This window comes from Alligator sinensis, unplaced genomic scaffold (assembly GCF_000455745.1).
Source record: "Alligator sinensis unplaced genomic scaffold, ASM45574v1 scaffold301_1, whole genome shotgun sequence".
Lineage (NCBI taxonomy): Eukaryota > Metazoa > Chordata > Crocodylia > Alligatoridae > Alligator > Alligator sinensis.
The window spans coordinates 2,008,349-2,022,848 of NW_005842035.1; the positions used below are offsets into that span (position 1 = coordinate 2,008,349).

The 14,500-nt window shown below is 43.8% G+C and overlaps 1 protein-coding gene across 6 annotated transcripts in view; it reads left to right on the forward strand.

Annotated features, from left to right (window-relative positions):
- The window catches only part of ARMC9 (armadillo repeat containing 9), a 94,108-nt gene that overhangs the window by 40,466 nt on the left and 39,142 nt on the right, over nucleotides 1-14,500 (forward strand). For 4 of the 6 annotated variants that reach the window (XM_025202718.1, XM_025202720.1, XM_025202719.1 and 1 more), the window contains 4 exons: nucleotides 1,601-1,636; nucleotides 11,116-11,150; nucleotides 12,622-12,733; nucleotides 13,465-13,557. In XM_025202718.1, coding sequence (XP_025058503.1) covers nucleotides 1,601-1,636; nucleotides 11,116-11,150; nucleotides 12,622-12,733; nucleotides 13,465-13,557 — 276 coding nt within the window. The remainder of the gene's footprint in view (nucleotides 1-1,600; nucleotides 1,637-11,115; nucleotides 11,151-12,621; nucleotides 12,734-13,464; nucleotides 13,558-14,500) is intronic. The other 2 variants (XM_014519375.2, XM_025202722.1) reach the window with 2 other exon arrangements.

Below are 14,500 nucleotides of genomic sequence, written 5' to 3' on the forward strand. Positions count from 1 at the left end.
ACACAAATTTGCATTCAAATGGCGGGAACTCTCTTGCACCGAGGTTTTTCTGTTGCAACAAAAACCTTTTGCTGTGCAAGAGGCTCTCATGTGGCGGGAAAATTCCATTGTGCCGAGGCACCAAAATCACTGGGTTGTGACACTTTCCAGGCATTGAGGTCAGGCTGATAGGCCTGTAGTTCCCCGGATCTACTCTCCTCCCTTTCTTGAAGATGGGCACCACATTGGCCTTCTTCCAATCTTCAGGTACTTCACCTGAGTGCCATGCATGCTCGAATATCCTTGCCAGTGGCTGGACTACGATGCCTACCAGCTCCTTAAGTACTCTGAGGTGCAGTCTGTCAGGACCAGCTGACTTGAAGATTTCCAGCCTCTCAAGGTGTTCCTTTACAAGGTCTATACCAACGTTGGGTATAAATTCACCCTCACCCTGGCCGTCTCACATCATGTTAGGCAGGGCGGTCCTTTTAGGCTGGTGAAAAACTGACGCAAAATACCCATTAAGCAGGTTGCCTTTTTCCTGGGTGTCAGGTGTCCCATCTGGTCTAGCAGGGGTCCAATGTTACTCTTGCTTTTCTTCCGACTCCCCACATATCTGAAAAAGGACTTTTTATTGTCCTTGATACGTGTAGCGAGTTGGAGATTGGTTGCAGCCTTGGCTTTCCTGGCTTGCTCCCTACAGGTATGGACTAGTGCAGAGTACTCCTCCTTTGTGGTGATTCCTGTCTTCCATCCTTTATCCTTTTCAGATGTAGGAGGTCAATAAGTTCCCTGCTGAGCCAAGGGGGTTGCTGTGCCCTTTGCTACCTTTCCTCCGAGATGGGATGGACATCCCTTGTGCTTTCAGGATCACTCCCTTAAGGAGCAACCACCCATCTTGTACTCCCCTCCCTGTCAAGGGGCCCTTGATACCTGGACAATTACTTGAATTGGCATTTTCTGGTTAACGCTGGACCTACTGCCACCTCTGGCTTTATCTGTATTAGTATCTTTACAAGTACAGCTCCAATATACTAATGCAAGTGATAGAGATGTATTGGCATGACTGTATCTGTGAAAATTCCTGCCCTTAACTGATGTTATCATGGTGCAAAAGCTGTGGAAAAATCAGGTGTCTGTAACAAGCCTAGTATTGCTAATTAGCAACTCTAAGCTTAAACTAGTATTGCTAATTAGCCACTACACATCTTTGAATGCCATTTGTGTTTGCACGTAACAAATCCATGGACGCAACGCTTTAATTTGCGGTGAGCCAAACTAAACTACGTCCCAGAAGTTTAACTTTAATGCACCAGGAAGACTTTTAAAGCATCTGGAAAACCTGCTCATGCAAACAATCACACCACTGCAGTGCAAGAAAAGTGTGTACAAATGTCCTCTAGGCCAACCTAGGTTTAAGTCTCACAGTCCTGCATGCTTACCTTCTGTGCAGTTTTGCAGGACGAGAAGGTGCTAGCACCTGTCTCTGCACTCGGTGGTCTGTTATTCTTGAACTAATTTTGATTTCATTTTGTTTTGAACAGTTTTTTTTTCCCTCTGTGAGTGATTTCTGTTAACTTTTTTTTTTTCAATCTTCTTTATTTTAATGTTTGCCCATAAGGGATATTACTCTATGAGCCCTTGTGATGACGGATATGTAAGTGTCTATATCTTTATATCTTTCACATTGCCTGCTGCAGCTTGTGACATTCTGTATTTCTATACCTTTTGCTCTCTGTGTACCAGTTTCATTAGCTGAATTGGGGTTGGTACCATGTCACTGACTGTTAAACAGTAGAGTTATGATACAGTCGTATGGAAGGCTTTGGGATGCTTGCATGAAGGGCAGAACACCATTTCTAACGCAGTTAGGTCTGCCTAATACATTTAACACACAGCACACCAATGAAGGAGCAGCCTTTCCAATGATGGAGCAGCCTCTGTGCAGCCTTTCCTAGAAGCGCATCTTTTTTTACACAGACGTAGAAAATGGTGGTTTGATCTGTAAACCTCAGTACTTAACACTTATATAACACATTGCATTTTCACAGCGCTGAGCAAACACCAACTGACCCCAGCAGCCACCTTGTGAGTAAGCAGTAAAGATGAATGCACATTCTTTTCTCCCAGTGGATTCGCTCCTGGGGTTTTTTTAACGCCAAAATGTGACCTGGCACCCTCTCTCCATCGCAGACATTATCAAACTCTTTCATGCCTCAAAAAATAGGTCATTTTCTTTTCAAATTTACCCATAAAAATAGTACACTGAGTGCTGGCTGCACCTTCTGCAACCCAGATGGAGGTTTGTATTCTGGCAACAATACAAATGCATCACAAGCATCTGAAATTGCCCATAGACAGTGCATTCTTTGCAGAGAAAGGAAATTAGTCTGCTAAACAACCCCACACGTAATCAAACCTTAAAGAGCTACTAACACCTCCTTTTAAACATGTCAATCAGTGTTCTGTTTAGAAAATCATCCCCATTTGTGTCTTTTCTGCGCTAAACTGGCCATTATTACGGCTGTTTGAATAAAATCGGACTTTTTCTCCTCTAAGTGATCACTTGCAACTTTTACTTATTCCTCCACTGAAATTACAGTGAAGGCTGTAGATTGTACCCCTTTTGGAAAACCTTTTATTTTAGGAAACGAAGCCACTGAATGCCCTGGATCAGATTTTTTCCTCGTGTATTTTGGAAACTCCTCTCTCTTGGTCCACAGAGTAGAATCCAGCCCGACCTGTATTAAAATATTATCTCAGTTAGGCAGTCCATGTCGAGTGAGACCTTGAATGATCATTGAAGATGGTATTTGCTTGGTGTTTGACATTCCTGTCCTTTCTCAGGAGTCTGTTTTGAGGTGACAAGGGTTGATTTCATCTGTGGAATTTAGCAGGGACAGAACGATCCTTAGAGCAACAAAAGTCTTGTTTTCCATGAAGATGTCCTGAGTTGAGTTTATATTATATGCAGAATTGTTTCAGAATACATGGATTGTCTCAAAGCTATTCAGAAAACATCCATGGACTCTCTTGTGGAGATCACTGTTGAGCATATATAGGAGTGGGATTTTTTCTCTCCCTTCCTCAGTGTCAACACTCAATATTCTACTTCCTCATTTCTGTCCTCTATGTTATATACTGGTGGACAGCCCTTAAATTCATGTGCAATCGTTCTGTAATATCATGGGGAAATACCATACTATGGTACAATCAGTCCTAGACTTGTATTATTTATAACGGAATTATTTAGAAGAGCTATTTCATCTGAGAAAAGAGAATTTTTCATAAGATCAAATAGTGAATGTACCCATACAATCCTAGACAACAAAGGTTGGACGGAAACTCAGGAGGTCACACCTAGTCCAACCCCCTGCTCCAAGCAGGACCAGCCCCAACTGCATCGTCCCAGCCAGGGTTTGTCTAGCCGGGCCTTAAAACCCTCCAAGGATGGAAGAGACTCCACCACCTCTCTAGGTAACTTATTCTGGTGCTTCACCGCCCTCCTAATGGGTAGGATGGCAGCTAACAATTGTACTCAGATACTAAAACCACTTGCTAGGCTTTTGACTGGGGCAGTTTGGCTTAGCTCCAGTGACTTCACTGAGCTCTATTCATTTACAGAAGCTCAGAATCTGGCCCTTTATAGGTCACAAGTCAGGTTTGTATTGGCACCGACACATTATGAATAAAAGACAAGTTCCAGACTCAAGGCCTTTATTATTTACATTTCTGGGATCTAATGACAGGGACCAATGAACCTGGACTTTGGTCTTGCTGGTTATATTTTTAAGAGAACTTTTGTTTTGACTCTAACTTCTGTTGCACTTATGTAAACCCCAAGCGCTTCCCATCATGTTTTGCACCAGCTTTCACCATTGCAACTGGTAGAAGACATGGCAGGGTGGCACCGTAGAGACAAACTTGTTCAGAAAGGCAAGAGCTTCTGTAGACACCAGCCTTCTTCCTCAGACGCTGCGATGTCGGCCATCTTCTACAAAACTTTCGCAGCTGAATGAGTTAGTCTCTCAGGTGCACCCCCCTTTCCTGACTTCAGACTAACGTGGTCACAGCTACCTTTCACCACTGTAACCGAGATCAGAATCCGGGTTTCCACTTTAGGTTGGACCAGATAACCAGCGTCTACATCAAAGGGGGTAGAAGAGTTAATGTGCTGAATGCAGGGTTTCAGTATTTGATAAAATCAACCTTAAGTTTGGCTCACAGATGAACTGCATCTGTTTTCTTTTACAAACATTGATTTCCCTCTGAACTTTTTGTTTTATTCAACCCCATTCGCGTTCATGCCTTGCTTCTTTGAGGATCGACAGGCAGCCATCTGTAGCTATTTTCCATTGCAACAGAATTACTTAATACAGCAACTGGATTGGCTTTGGCAAGAACTAACACGGCAGCATTTGTCGTAGGCCTGTCACCCTGCCAAGCTGATCTGTGCATGGTTACCACTTATTTAAGGTACTTAGTCTCTGCTATTGCTTTTTCTTATGGAGAACTGAAAAATGGTTTGGCCCTAAAATATTGTTTCTGTGGACAGCTTGTTCCAAATGAACCCCCCAGGTATTGCACACAAATATTCGTATGCTGTATGTTTCTCAGAGTCCGTCATTTGACTGGTAGCCTGTAAACTACAGTTATGCAAAGAGCTAAAATAGATCAGGACTTGTTCCAGACAAGGTAAGACCAGGGGCATGTGCCCATCTTAAAATGGCTCCTGAGCCGTCCTTTTAATTTCAGCTTGCAGTAGATCAAGAGGAGCCATGTGTGTTGGGTAAGCTCAGAAGGCGGAAGGAGGCCTTTATCTGGGACCTTAATGCACAGATCCTGGAGTCAGGACATCTGAATTCTCACGGCAGCTCTCATAGTCTGACCCTCTTCCTTCTCCGCCTCACTTGCACAAGTAAAGTGAGAGAGTAATATTTACCTGTCAACCTTACAGGTGTTTTATTGGCTTAATTTACTGTAAGGTGCTCTGAGGTCTTTGAATGAGATCTTTGAATGAAAGAGCAAAAATGTTTTTATAAATACTTGGCCTGACTTTTTTTTCCCTGCAGTTATTTATGATAGCTGCTTGGAAATAAACCCGGGTCTCCTGCATCTAATTTCCCCTTCTGCTGGATCTGCCATGAATTCAAAATCCTATGCTCAGGATGACATAGTCTGTCCTGTTGCCATAGAAATGGCTAAGATGTCAACAGGTCGACAGTATGACTTCACTGGAAGAAATAGGGAGGAGGAATAAATGGGCTAGTGAAGGATCAGCAATTTTAGAGGTAAAATGGGCTGTCTCACCTCAGGTAACCCCGTGGACTTCCTTAAGCAAAGCAGTCTGCGCTGCCATCAGCAGAGACAGCAATTTAGACCTTTTCCAAGCATATGCTCAATTCCCTTGCCCTTTTTGGTAAGTTTTTAAGAAAGGGGCTTTGCATTTTCAAATGTATTCCCAGTGTGAAAGTTTGCATTTAAAGACAGCAGGGATTGCTTTTTAGGAATTTAAAATTAACATTTTATTCAGTAGGGAAGGCCAGATTTTCCCCTGCTTTTGCCCCTGTGGAACAGAGACTGTCCTGATCCAGGAACTAAGAGGGTTTTGCTGCTGAGAAGGGAAGGGGTGACTGCCTTACCCTCAGCATCACTATCGCACCCTATTTATCTGAAGGTCTTTGAGCCCTCAATTTGTGTCGTTCCTCTCTCAAAACCCATACTTTGGGGGCATCTCCATGGCCTCAGTCAATCAGCATGTTGAATACATCTACAACTACCCGAAAACGAAATGTTCTCAGGACAGCTACATCCACGTGGGGTGAGAGAGGAAATAGCCTTGTGCCAGTGGCCCACAGTTGTCACAGTACATGTGTTAATCCAGAGTATGCACGTGCCTCGTTAGGGAGACCGAGAGGCTGCTTTGTGGATCCAAGTGGAGCTCAGGCCCGCGTGCTGTTTTTATTGAAGCTAGCATGCACGGCCAGGGCAGGATTGCTGTAAAAGCAGGTTTTATAGTTTATGTAAAGATATTTAACTAGGCAAATATCCCGAGATTGGAGCTTCTAAGACAGGCCCCAAAGGGCGAATGGAAATAAACAAGACAACAAAAAGGCCCAGTGAAATGTGAAGGAAGTTCTGACATAGCGGGGCCTACCATATATTTGCTTTGGCAGGCATCTGTGCTGCAGCTCTGTGCTGTGCATGTGCCCTTCCCAGGTTATTGTGGGACAAGGTAGCTCCCAGTTGAGGGAAGAGTTATTCTGGTTTGGGAACAAAGCACCAAGTTAAAATTGAAGCATTAGAGGTAGATTGGTCGATTTACTCCACATTCCATTCTTGGATTATAAAAACCCTGTTGAAAGCTGTAAGGTTCTCAGTGAAGAGTGTCTCTATGGGTAGAAGTGGCCACAGTATTAGGAAAAATAATGGTGGCATTATACTCGCATAGTCTGTTCCAAGAGTGAATGAACTGAAAAGTTCTTCATGCCTAATCAGCTGGGTTAAGGACAGAAATTACACATAAACTGGTATAAGTGATCAGAAACCAGTTCATATCTGTAACACAACAGAAATTCAATGCACATAAACCGCCTTCAAAATGGCCCAAACCAGTTTAAGGTAAACCTGGATGGATGTAGTATGAGACTTAACTGATTTAGGTTAAATCAGTTTATTGAACTTCTGTCCCAGATCCCCTCCGGATTCAAGTTAACTCATAGTCCCCCAGCATCCCAGGATGCTTTGTGTCTCCCCTCCAACCCCCGCCCATAAAGGGTGGGCAGGCTAGCCTTGGTCCAAGCTGTCTGCTTCAGCCAAGCAGGGAGGTGTGCTCTAGCACCCCCCAGCTTCTGGCCTGGGCCACTGCAGGCATGTGGCTGCATTTCCAGAATCAAAAGTGAACGTCTGTTCACTTGCTTATCAGTTCAATCTACACAGCTTAGACTAACCCGCAGAAATTGGATTGATTCAGCCTTGGGTTTTGTGACTGTCTGTACTTGGTAGGGTCTAAGAATGCAGTTGTACAACTGTCCCTTCCGCACGGCCTTGCATTTCTGAATACACCTCAGGTGATTGTCTGAAGATGAAATAAAAGCATCGTGGGCACTGAACTTGTAAACTTATAGACCATAACTGTCCTTGTAACTGTATTTTCTGCCTTTTTAAAGGACCTTGGCAGAAATTTAATAATTCAGTAGCAGTATTTTACTGCCATTCTTGAGCACATAAAATTATTTAAAAATTGAGATCCAAAAAAGTAAGAAGGTCTTCGTAGCAAAATTACTGGTATTATTTTTTACGTTGGTTTCTCTTAATTTAATTTCTTTAGCAGAGTCACTCTCTGGCATAGCCAGACACTAAATAATCTGTCTGACTTCTGTTTGGGCGTTGGTTAACAGACCAGAGCATTCAGCTTTCCAATTTCAGGGTAAAATATTAAAAAATAGTTAGTGCTTGTACAGTGGTTTCCATCAGTCCATCTCAGAGCATTATACAAAGAGGTCAGTATCATTATTGTTTTTTTTAAAGGTGGGGAAACTGAGGCACTGGGAAATTAAATGAATTGTCTACAGTCACCCATCAGGTTGCTGATGGAGCCAGGACTGTACTGTAAATAAAATGCATTTATCCTTGGGAGCAGGAAAAACCTGCTGCAGTACTTTAAATGGTGTTAAAGCTCAACTCCTGTCCCTAAGAGACAGATCCTGCCAGGCTTCCTAATGCCAAGTAGTGTCTCACGCCAAAAGTAATTTCATTGACTTCAAGGATCTGGCCTAAAAAAAAATGGTATGCTTCATCCATACCCACACGACACAGGCAAAAGGCTAAGCCTGAGAAAAGTCAGTTCACCTCCCAGCGGACCCTACCGCTCAATACAGTCAAGGTCTGGCAGAGGCCAGAGTCTCACGGTTGGCAAGAGAGTCCTGCCCACAATAATCAAACATAGGAACTGTCCTCAGCCTGCTCCCTGGTTCTTTGGGAGCTAGACACTCGCTCAAAATTAGCCAGTAAGCCAGTCCTGTGCAGGTGCTTTGCTGTCCTACCCATCTGCCCCAAGAAAAAATGCTGAGTTTTTAGGTCTTTCAGCAAACTTTCTCTCACCATGTCAGACTGACTGTAAGAATTTCCATAGCCTGTGTGTTCTTCCAACCAGAGTTCCTATTGCTCGAAACTGGGGGAAGAAGACGAACCCAGCCCAAAATCCCCATGAAACAAGGCTGAGGAAGCCTTGAATGGAAACATGCATCTTCCTCTAGCATGCATGTCCGTTGGTTTGAGTTTGGCAGTACATGTGATCTTTACTACACATCCCAAAAGCACAAGAAAGGAGGAGTTCCTTGAAAGACTCATCTTAAGACGTGGAGATGTTTTACATACGTCTGCTTTCTCTTGTAATGATCTGCAGCGTTTCCCTTACCGCCACAGTCATTTGTCTCATTCTCCGATTCACCCACTTCGCATTTTCTCTTTCTTAAACGTGCTGCTAATAGGGCTGTGCAAAGCTTCAGGCGGTGATTTGATTCGGAGGAGATTTGGGCTGCTTCGGTGGCCGAATCTCCAAATCCGAATCGAATCAGGGGACCAATAAAAGGTCTGAATTGATTTGAAGCTCTATAAAGCTTGGGAAAAGATTCGGAGAGCTTCGATGATTCAGGCAGTCCCCGGTGGCTGCAGCAGGGGGCTGGAGCCAGATTTGGAGCTGGTAGGTAGGGGTAGGGGAGGGGGCCGTGCGGGGGGCCCCTGCCAGGCCCCATCCCCTGCCCCCCCAGTCCCCACCCCCATGGTTGCCCTGCCTGCCCAAGCTCCTAGTCCGACCCCTCCATGCTCCCCCAGCCCACCCATGGGTGCCCTGCCTGCCCCAGCTCTGGCCCTTTAAGAAAAGAAAAAAAATCAGTAAAACCCTGGGACTCACCGGCTCCTGCAGTGGCCTTGAGGGGCTCGGGCAGAGCCCCCCACGCACCACGGGGCAGCGAGGGGCAGTGGGGATTGCCTCCCGCGGGGCAGGAACTGATGAGTGTGGGGTTTTTCTCGGGTTTTTTTTCCTTAAAGAGCCAGAGCTGGGGTGGGTGGGGCAGCCATGGAGGGGATGGTCAGTAAAACCCTGGGACTCACCGGCTCCTGCAGTGGCCTTGAGGGGCTCGGGCAGAGCCCCCCACGCACCACGGGGCAGCGAGGGGCAGTGGGGATTGCCTCCCGCGGGGCAGGAACTGATGAGTGTGGGGTTTTTCTCGGGTTTTTTTTCCTTAAAGAGCCAGAGCTGGGGTGGGTGGGGCAGCCATGGAGGGGATGGGACAGTGGGTGGGATCGGGGGGCTTGTGGGGATTGCTCCCCCTGCCCGGCAGCACCCAGTGAGTGGGAGCTTTTTTTTTCCAAGTGCTGGGAGCTGGGGCAGGTGGGGAAGCCATTGCTGGGCTGGGAGAGCAGGCGGGGGATGGGTCTGGGCGAGTCAGAGATTTGGCACCAGCCGAATGCCTGAATTACATTCGTCCGAATCGATTCAGGACAGTGATTTGAATCGGTCTCCCAAATCGGCCGAATCCCAATCCGAAGCGAATACTAGCTGCTTCACACAGGCCTAGCTGCTAAGTCACCACTGTCTTGATATAGCGGTGGAGCCGACTGAGGTGGTGGAAATAATTTGTGACTTAATTTCAGGCTCAGGTAGGAGATGATGGCTTTTGAGTAAGGGAAGGCTTTCTTAAAACAAAACACCTTTGGTAGCTATCCACATGTCAAGGAAAGTGAGTAATAAGTTTAAGGTAAACGATACATTCAAAAAACTTTTCCACTGCGAAAAGCAAGTGCTGTAACATGGGAGAACTGCTGTCAAGATAGGTTAATCTGAAGGCCTAAGAACCTTTAATTTCCTATTGTGTGCAAGTCATTCATTGACTTAAACATAATATGGAATACCTTCTAATGCAACTCACTATAGGCTTATCCCGTTTCGGAGAGAAATGTTCCTTGTATTAGTAAGGATACTTCTGACCATTGTGAAATCGAAGCGTTCAATGCTATGTCAGATGGAGAAATTCAATATTCTCTATGGTATTTCATGCCCTTTGTCTTCTAAATCTCTCAGTTTTAAATTAGACAATAGACATTGATTTTATAGTCTCTCTTGAAAGAGCCTAAGGTACAAGAGAAGACCAATTTTAAAGGTGTAAGTGGTAATGAGAGATTTTTCAAAAGTGAGTAGTTGCAATCATCACAAAAAGAAGACACTGAATATTCTGTGAATATTGCACCCGGTTGACATCAGCAGAATGCCTGACACAAAAACCTTTTGTGCCAAAAGTGTTTGCTCCTGGGCCCACCCACAACTAACATGAGCAAAGAACATTTATAAAAATAGATATGTTGTATACTGCTGGTTTATGCAGAAATGGCTTTATCTGATCACTGATAAAACACTGTAAACAAGGAAATAAACTGATCTGAATATAGCTTATCTGAGGCAGGACCAGCAAAACAATCTGTTACTGGGTGCTATTCATGGCAGCCCAGTTTGTGTACACTGTTTGGCTCAGGCATTGTCTTCCTCAGTGCTTTACGGCACCAAGCATACTAATACTTCTCATTTTATGAGCAGCAAAATAGGAATGGTAGGCGAATTGGAAACTGTGTGTGTGTCCATGTATGTCTGTGTGCATTTGACCTTATAAGGGTTTTTAATGCATTAAAGATGTTTTTGTCAATAATAAACACCCTAATAGCCTTTCACCTTCCTAAGGGGGCTTGGTGCTTAATGAAATAATAATCATCACTGCTTACAATAGCCTGCTGATTCCAGATCTGTTTCTTTGCTCCCTGTCATCACTGTTTTTTTAGAAATGGTTGGGTTTGGAGTAATTTCCAGATTATATCTGCAAAGAGAAGCATTGGTCTCAACCATACTGAAAATGGCCTTTTTGCATGGAAACGATGTTCTGAGCCATCTTTCAGTGAAGTAAAACCGGTCCCATCCCCTCCAGCCAGCTTTGGGCATGCTTCTAAATGGCATCAGGATGTTAGTAGTGAAAGACTTCAAACCTCCTTTCCCTGGTGAAAAGGGATACTGTTAACTTGACTAATAAGCACTGCCTCTGTCACATTCGGATTAATACCTAACATTTCCTTCTTATTTTTATCCAGGCATCAACAATGTTGCGAGCATCTCTTGCCCCTGTGTAAGTGTTTCTTACTAATATCAACTTGGGTGTGTGTGTGTGTGTGTGTGTGTGTGTACACATATATATACACAGAGAGAGAGACTGGGTGCATCTACATGTTCATTAATGTGCATTAGCTGATTAAATTTAGTATCTCCATTATGAAGTACTACAAAAAGGTGCATTAGCTAAAGAACACAGTTTTTTGTGGCACTTTAATGCACATTAAGATAGGCTAATGCGCATTAAAGCACACATGTAGACATGCCCACTGTCAGCTAAGTCCACCACTTAACTGCTAATGAGAATTGCTCACCTCTGTGAGCCCTGTGCCTATTCTGTTACCCACAAATGTTGCATATGAATGCAGTTGAGTTCAGCCTCCTTTTCTGAACCCTAGATCATCAAGATTTCAGTCTCACCAAAATGTTTCTACTTCTATAGCTATGCCTTTCCACACAGGATTTCACTCACTTTCGTTTGGTGGCTGTGTTTTTCACAGTTGCTGCATTCAAACTTGCAGCTCTGCGGTCGTAATTGGTTGGCTTCCCAGAAATGCGGGAAGAAGGAAGAATGCCTAGTTAAACTCAATGTTATGCATTCCTAGATCCAGTTTTTCAATGGATTTAGTAACTTGGGCTTATAAGAGGGAATGATAATCATATGCCTGTCTGTTTTTGTTTTTTGTCTGATTGGGTGCATCTACATGTTCATTAATGTGCCGTAGTTGCTGTGCATTAAGTTTAGTACCTGTAATAGGTATTACCTCAATGTGCAGTAACTGGCGCACACCTTTTAAGTGATGCTGATGCACAGTAGATTAATTCTGCCGCACATTAGTGTATTAGCATGGCTTTTGCCGTGACCTGCTAATGCTCAGGAGAATTAGTCTACTGCGCATTTAGTGTCTCATGTAGACGGACCCATTGAGTAGTTTGTCCTGGATGGACACGCTCACTTTGTGGTAGGTGTAGAACATAGGGCAGGGAGGTAGATAACCGGGGAATCTGATATGAATAGAAATGACATTAGTGGAACCTTAAATTTCACTCTTCAGAATAAAAATAAATTCATGAAAGCAGCTTTACAAAAATGGAGCGTTCCCTGGTGGAGCAGAGAGACACAGCACTGGCATTGTGCTAGTATGTGTGAGCGGGAAGTGGAATGGAGTAACCTTGACTGTTACGATAACCAGTTTACCACTGTCCAGCATGAGCAAAAGGTTATCAAGAAACAAACAGAAATGGTGAAAAGCTTATTCCAGTTTCATAAATTTTCTCTGACTTCCAGTATTTTAAATAAATATTGGTAATAGATATAAGAAACACATTTAAAAACATGGGGTTTAATGTCATTTTAAAGGAAAGACATGTAGAAATTGCTTTTGCGAAACCAAGGTTGTTTTGCTGAGTTGCCTAACTTCAGCTGTGCCTGAAGAAATCATTTGACATAGTTTTAGTGAAAGTGCCTTTTTTCATGTGCTGCATAGGAAAATGCAGGAAGTGCCATTGTTGCCCTCGTTGGATTATGAGAGGTTGAAGAACGATTTGGTCTTTGGGAGTGATCGCCTCAAAGGCTTCTTACTGCAGGCCCTGCGCTGGGTAAGTGTGAAGGCTTCTCTGTGGATGAGCAAACATACCTCCTTTCTTCAGGGCCAGAACCACAGTCTGGTATGTAGGCAAGATGGATTGCTCTCCTTCCTGATGAGGGTGAAGGGGATGCAGCTCCTTGCTTGCATTTCAATCTGTTACCTGCTGGGTCCTTCAGGGACTGAGGAGATTGCAGGTTGTAACTTGTGAATGACATCTATAACCCTTATGTCTGGTGAAAGCCAACTGGGAGGGGTATCTGGATTGCCATTGGAAATGGTGACTCTGGGATAAGGCATCATTTTTTTCAAGCAATCAATCGTACCTTCATTTTAGAACCTTTGTCTGGGGATGGACAGTCTCTCCAATTAGTGACTGGAGGCTTTCGTTCTTTGGGACTGTTGTAAAAGTATCATGATAGGTTGGGTGAAGTCTTGTTGCAACTGGTGAGTGTATAGAACTGCACTTACGTTGGTTAATTGAAAGGAACAGCAAAGGGACATCAAGCCAAAGCACAAATGCGCAGCACTGTCAGAGGCAAAGGAAAGTCCAAACTGGGTCCACAGCTCTGACAGTAGACTGCGAAGACTGAATTCATTCTCTGAAAGAGGAGAATTTGCTGTTCACAAAGTTATTCCGAGGCCTTTACAATCTTGTAAGAAAAGTGCTACTTTAGTGCTACATTAGTGCTACATTAGTGCTACTTCATGTCAGTTCTTGATTTCTCCTTCCCTCTCTTTTAGCGTTTGACAACATCTCATCCTGGAGAGCAAAGAGACACAGTCCTGCAGGCTTATATAGGCAATGACCTCCTGGATTGTCACAGCAACTGTCAGGTCAGTAAGTATAGCTATTACCCAAGTTTGTGTCCAATTTTTTTTTTCAAAAATCTTGTTGGTCTAATGAAAGATATCATCTCTACTACGAGTCCTGATTGTTAATTTATAATGCACTGATCAGCAAACACTCTGTATTACAATATGCAAATAATTTAACAGGAGGAGTTGAAACCTACAGCATTGTGTTGTCTACCTATAGATCTTAATTTAGGTTTTCATTGCATATATATATATGTCTGTGTAGTACTTGGAGAGACATGGAAATCCATTAATGCAGTAAGGACCTGTACCTCTAATGCTTGAAGTCAGTGGGGTTAAGCCATTGGCTTCAGTAGAAGCCAGATCAGACCCTAACACAGTCAGTCGATTCTCACTTATACAAAGTATTACAGAAAAATGGCTCACTCTGTAAATCTTTTTTGTGTGATTATGGATTGTGCGAGGATCCCATGACCCAGAATAAGAATGAAGCTAACACTTTGGTCTTAAAATACCCACACAGCATAACTTATTATGCATTTGCAATCACAAGTTTTGAAAGATTTTTGAACGACTTCGACACCTAAATTTCATGAATAATAAATAGAAGCCGGACATCTAACTGTCAGGGCTCTTTGGAAATAGCAGCCCCAGTGGCAGAACACCAGGAACTCTTTGGCATATTAGACTTCCCATGGTTGGGTGTGAGGCTGTGGGCTCTGGATGGTACAGTTAAAAATGCTAGCTTGATGAACCAGAGCATTAATGCAGTAAGGACCTGCACCTCTAATGCTTGAAGTCAATGGGCGTTTATACATGTGCTCCAGGAGCAAGCTGGGGAGGCAGCACTTTAATTAGAGCGGCTCTGATAGTGGCTTCATTCTTATTCTGGACATTTCCTGCATTCTCAGCTCAGGCACACCAATACACGTGATGCTTCAGTTTCTTGAATTAGAGCGGT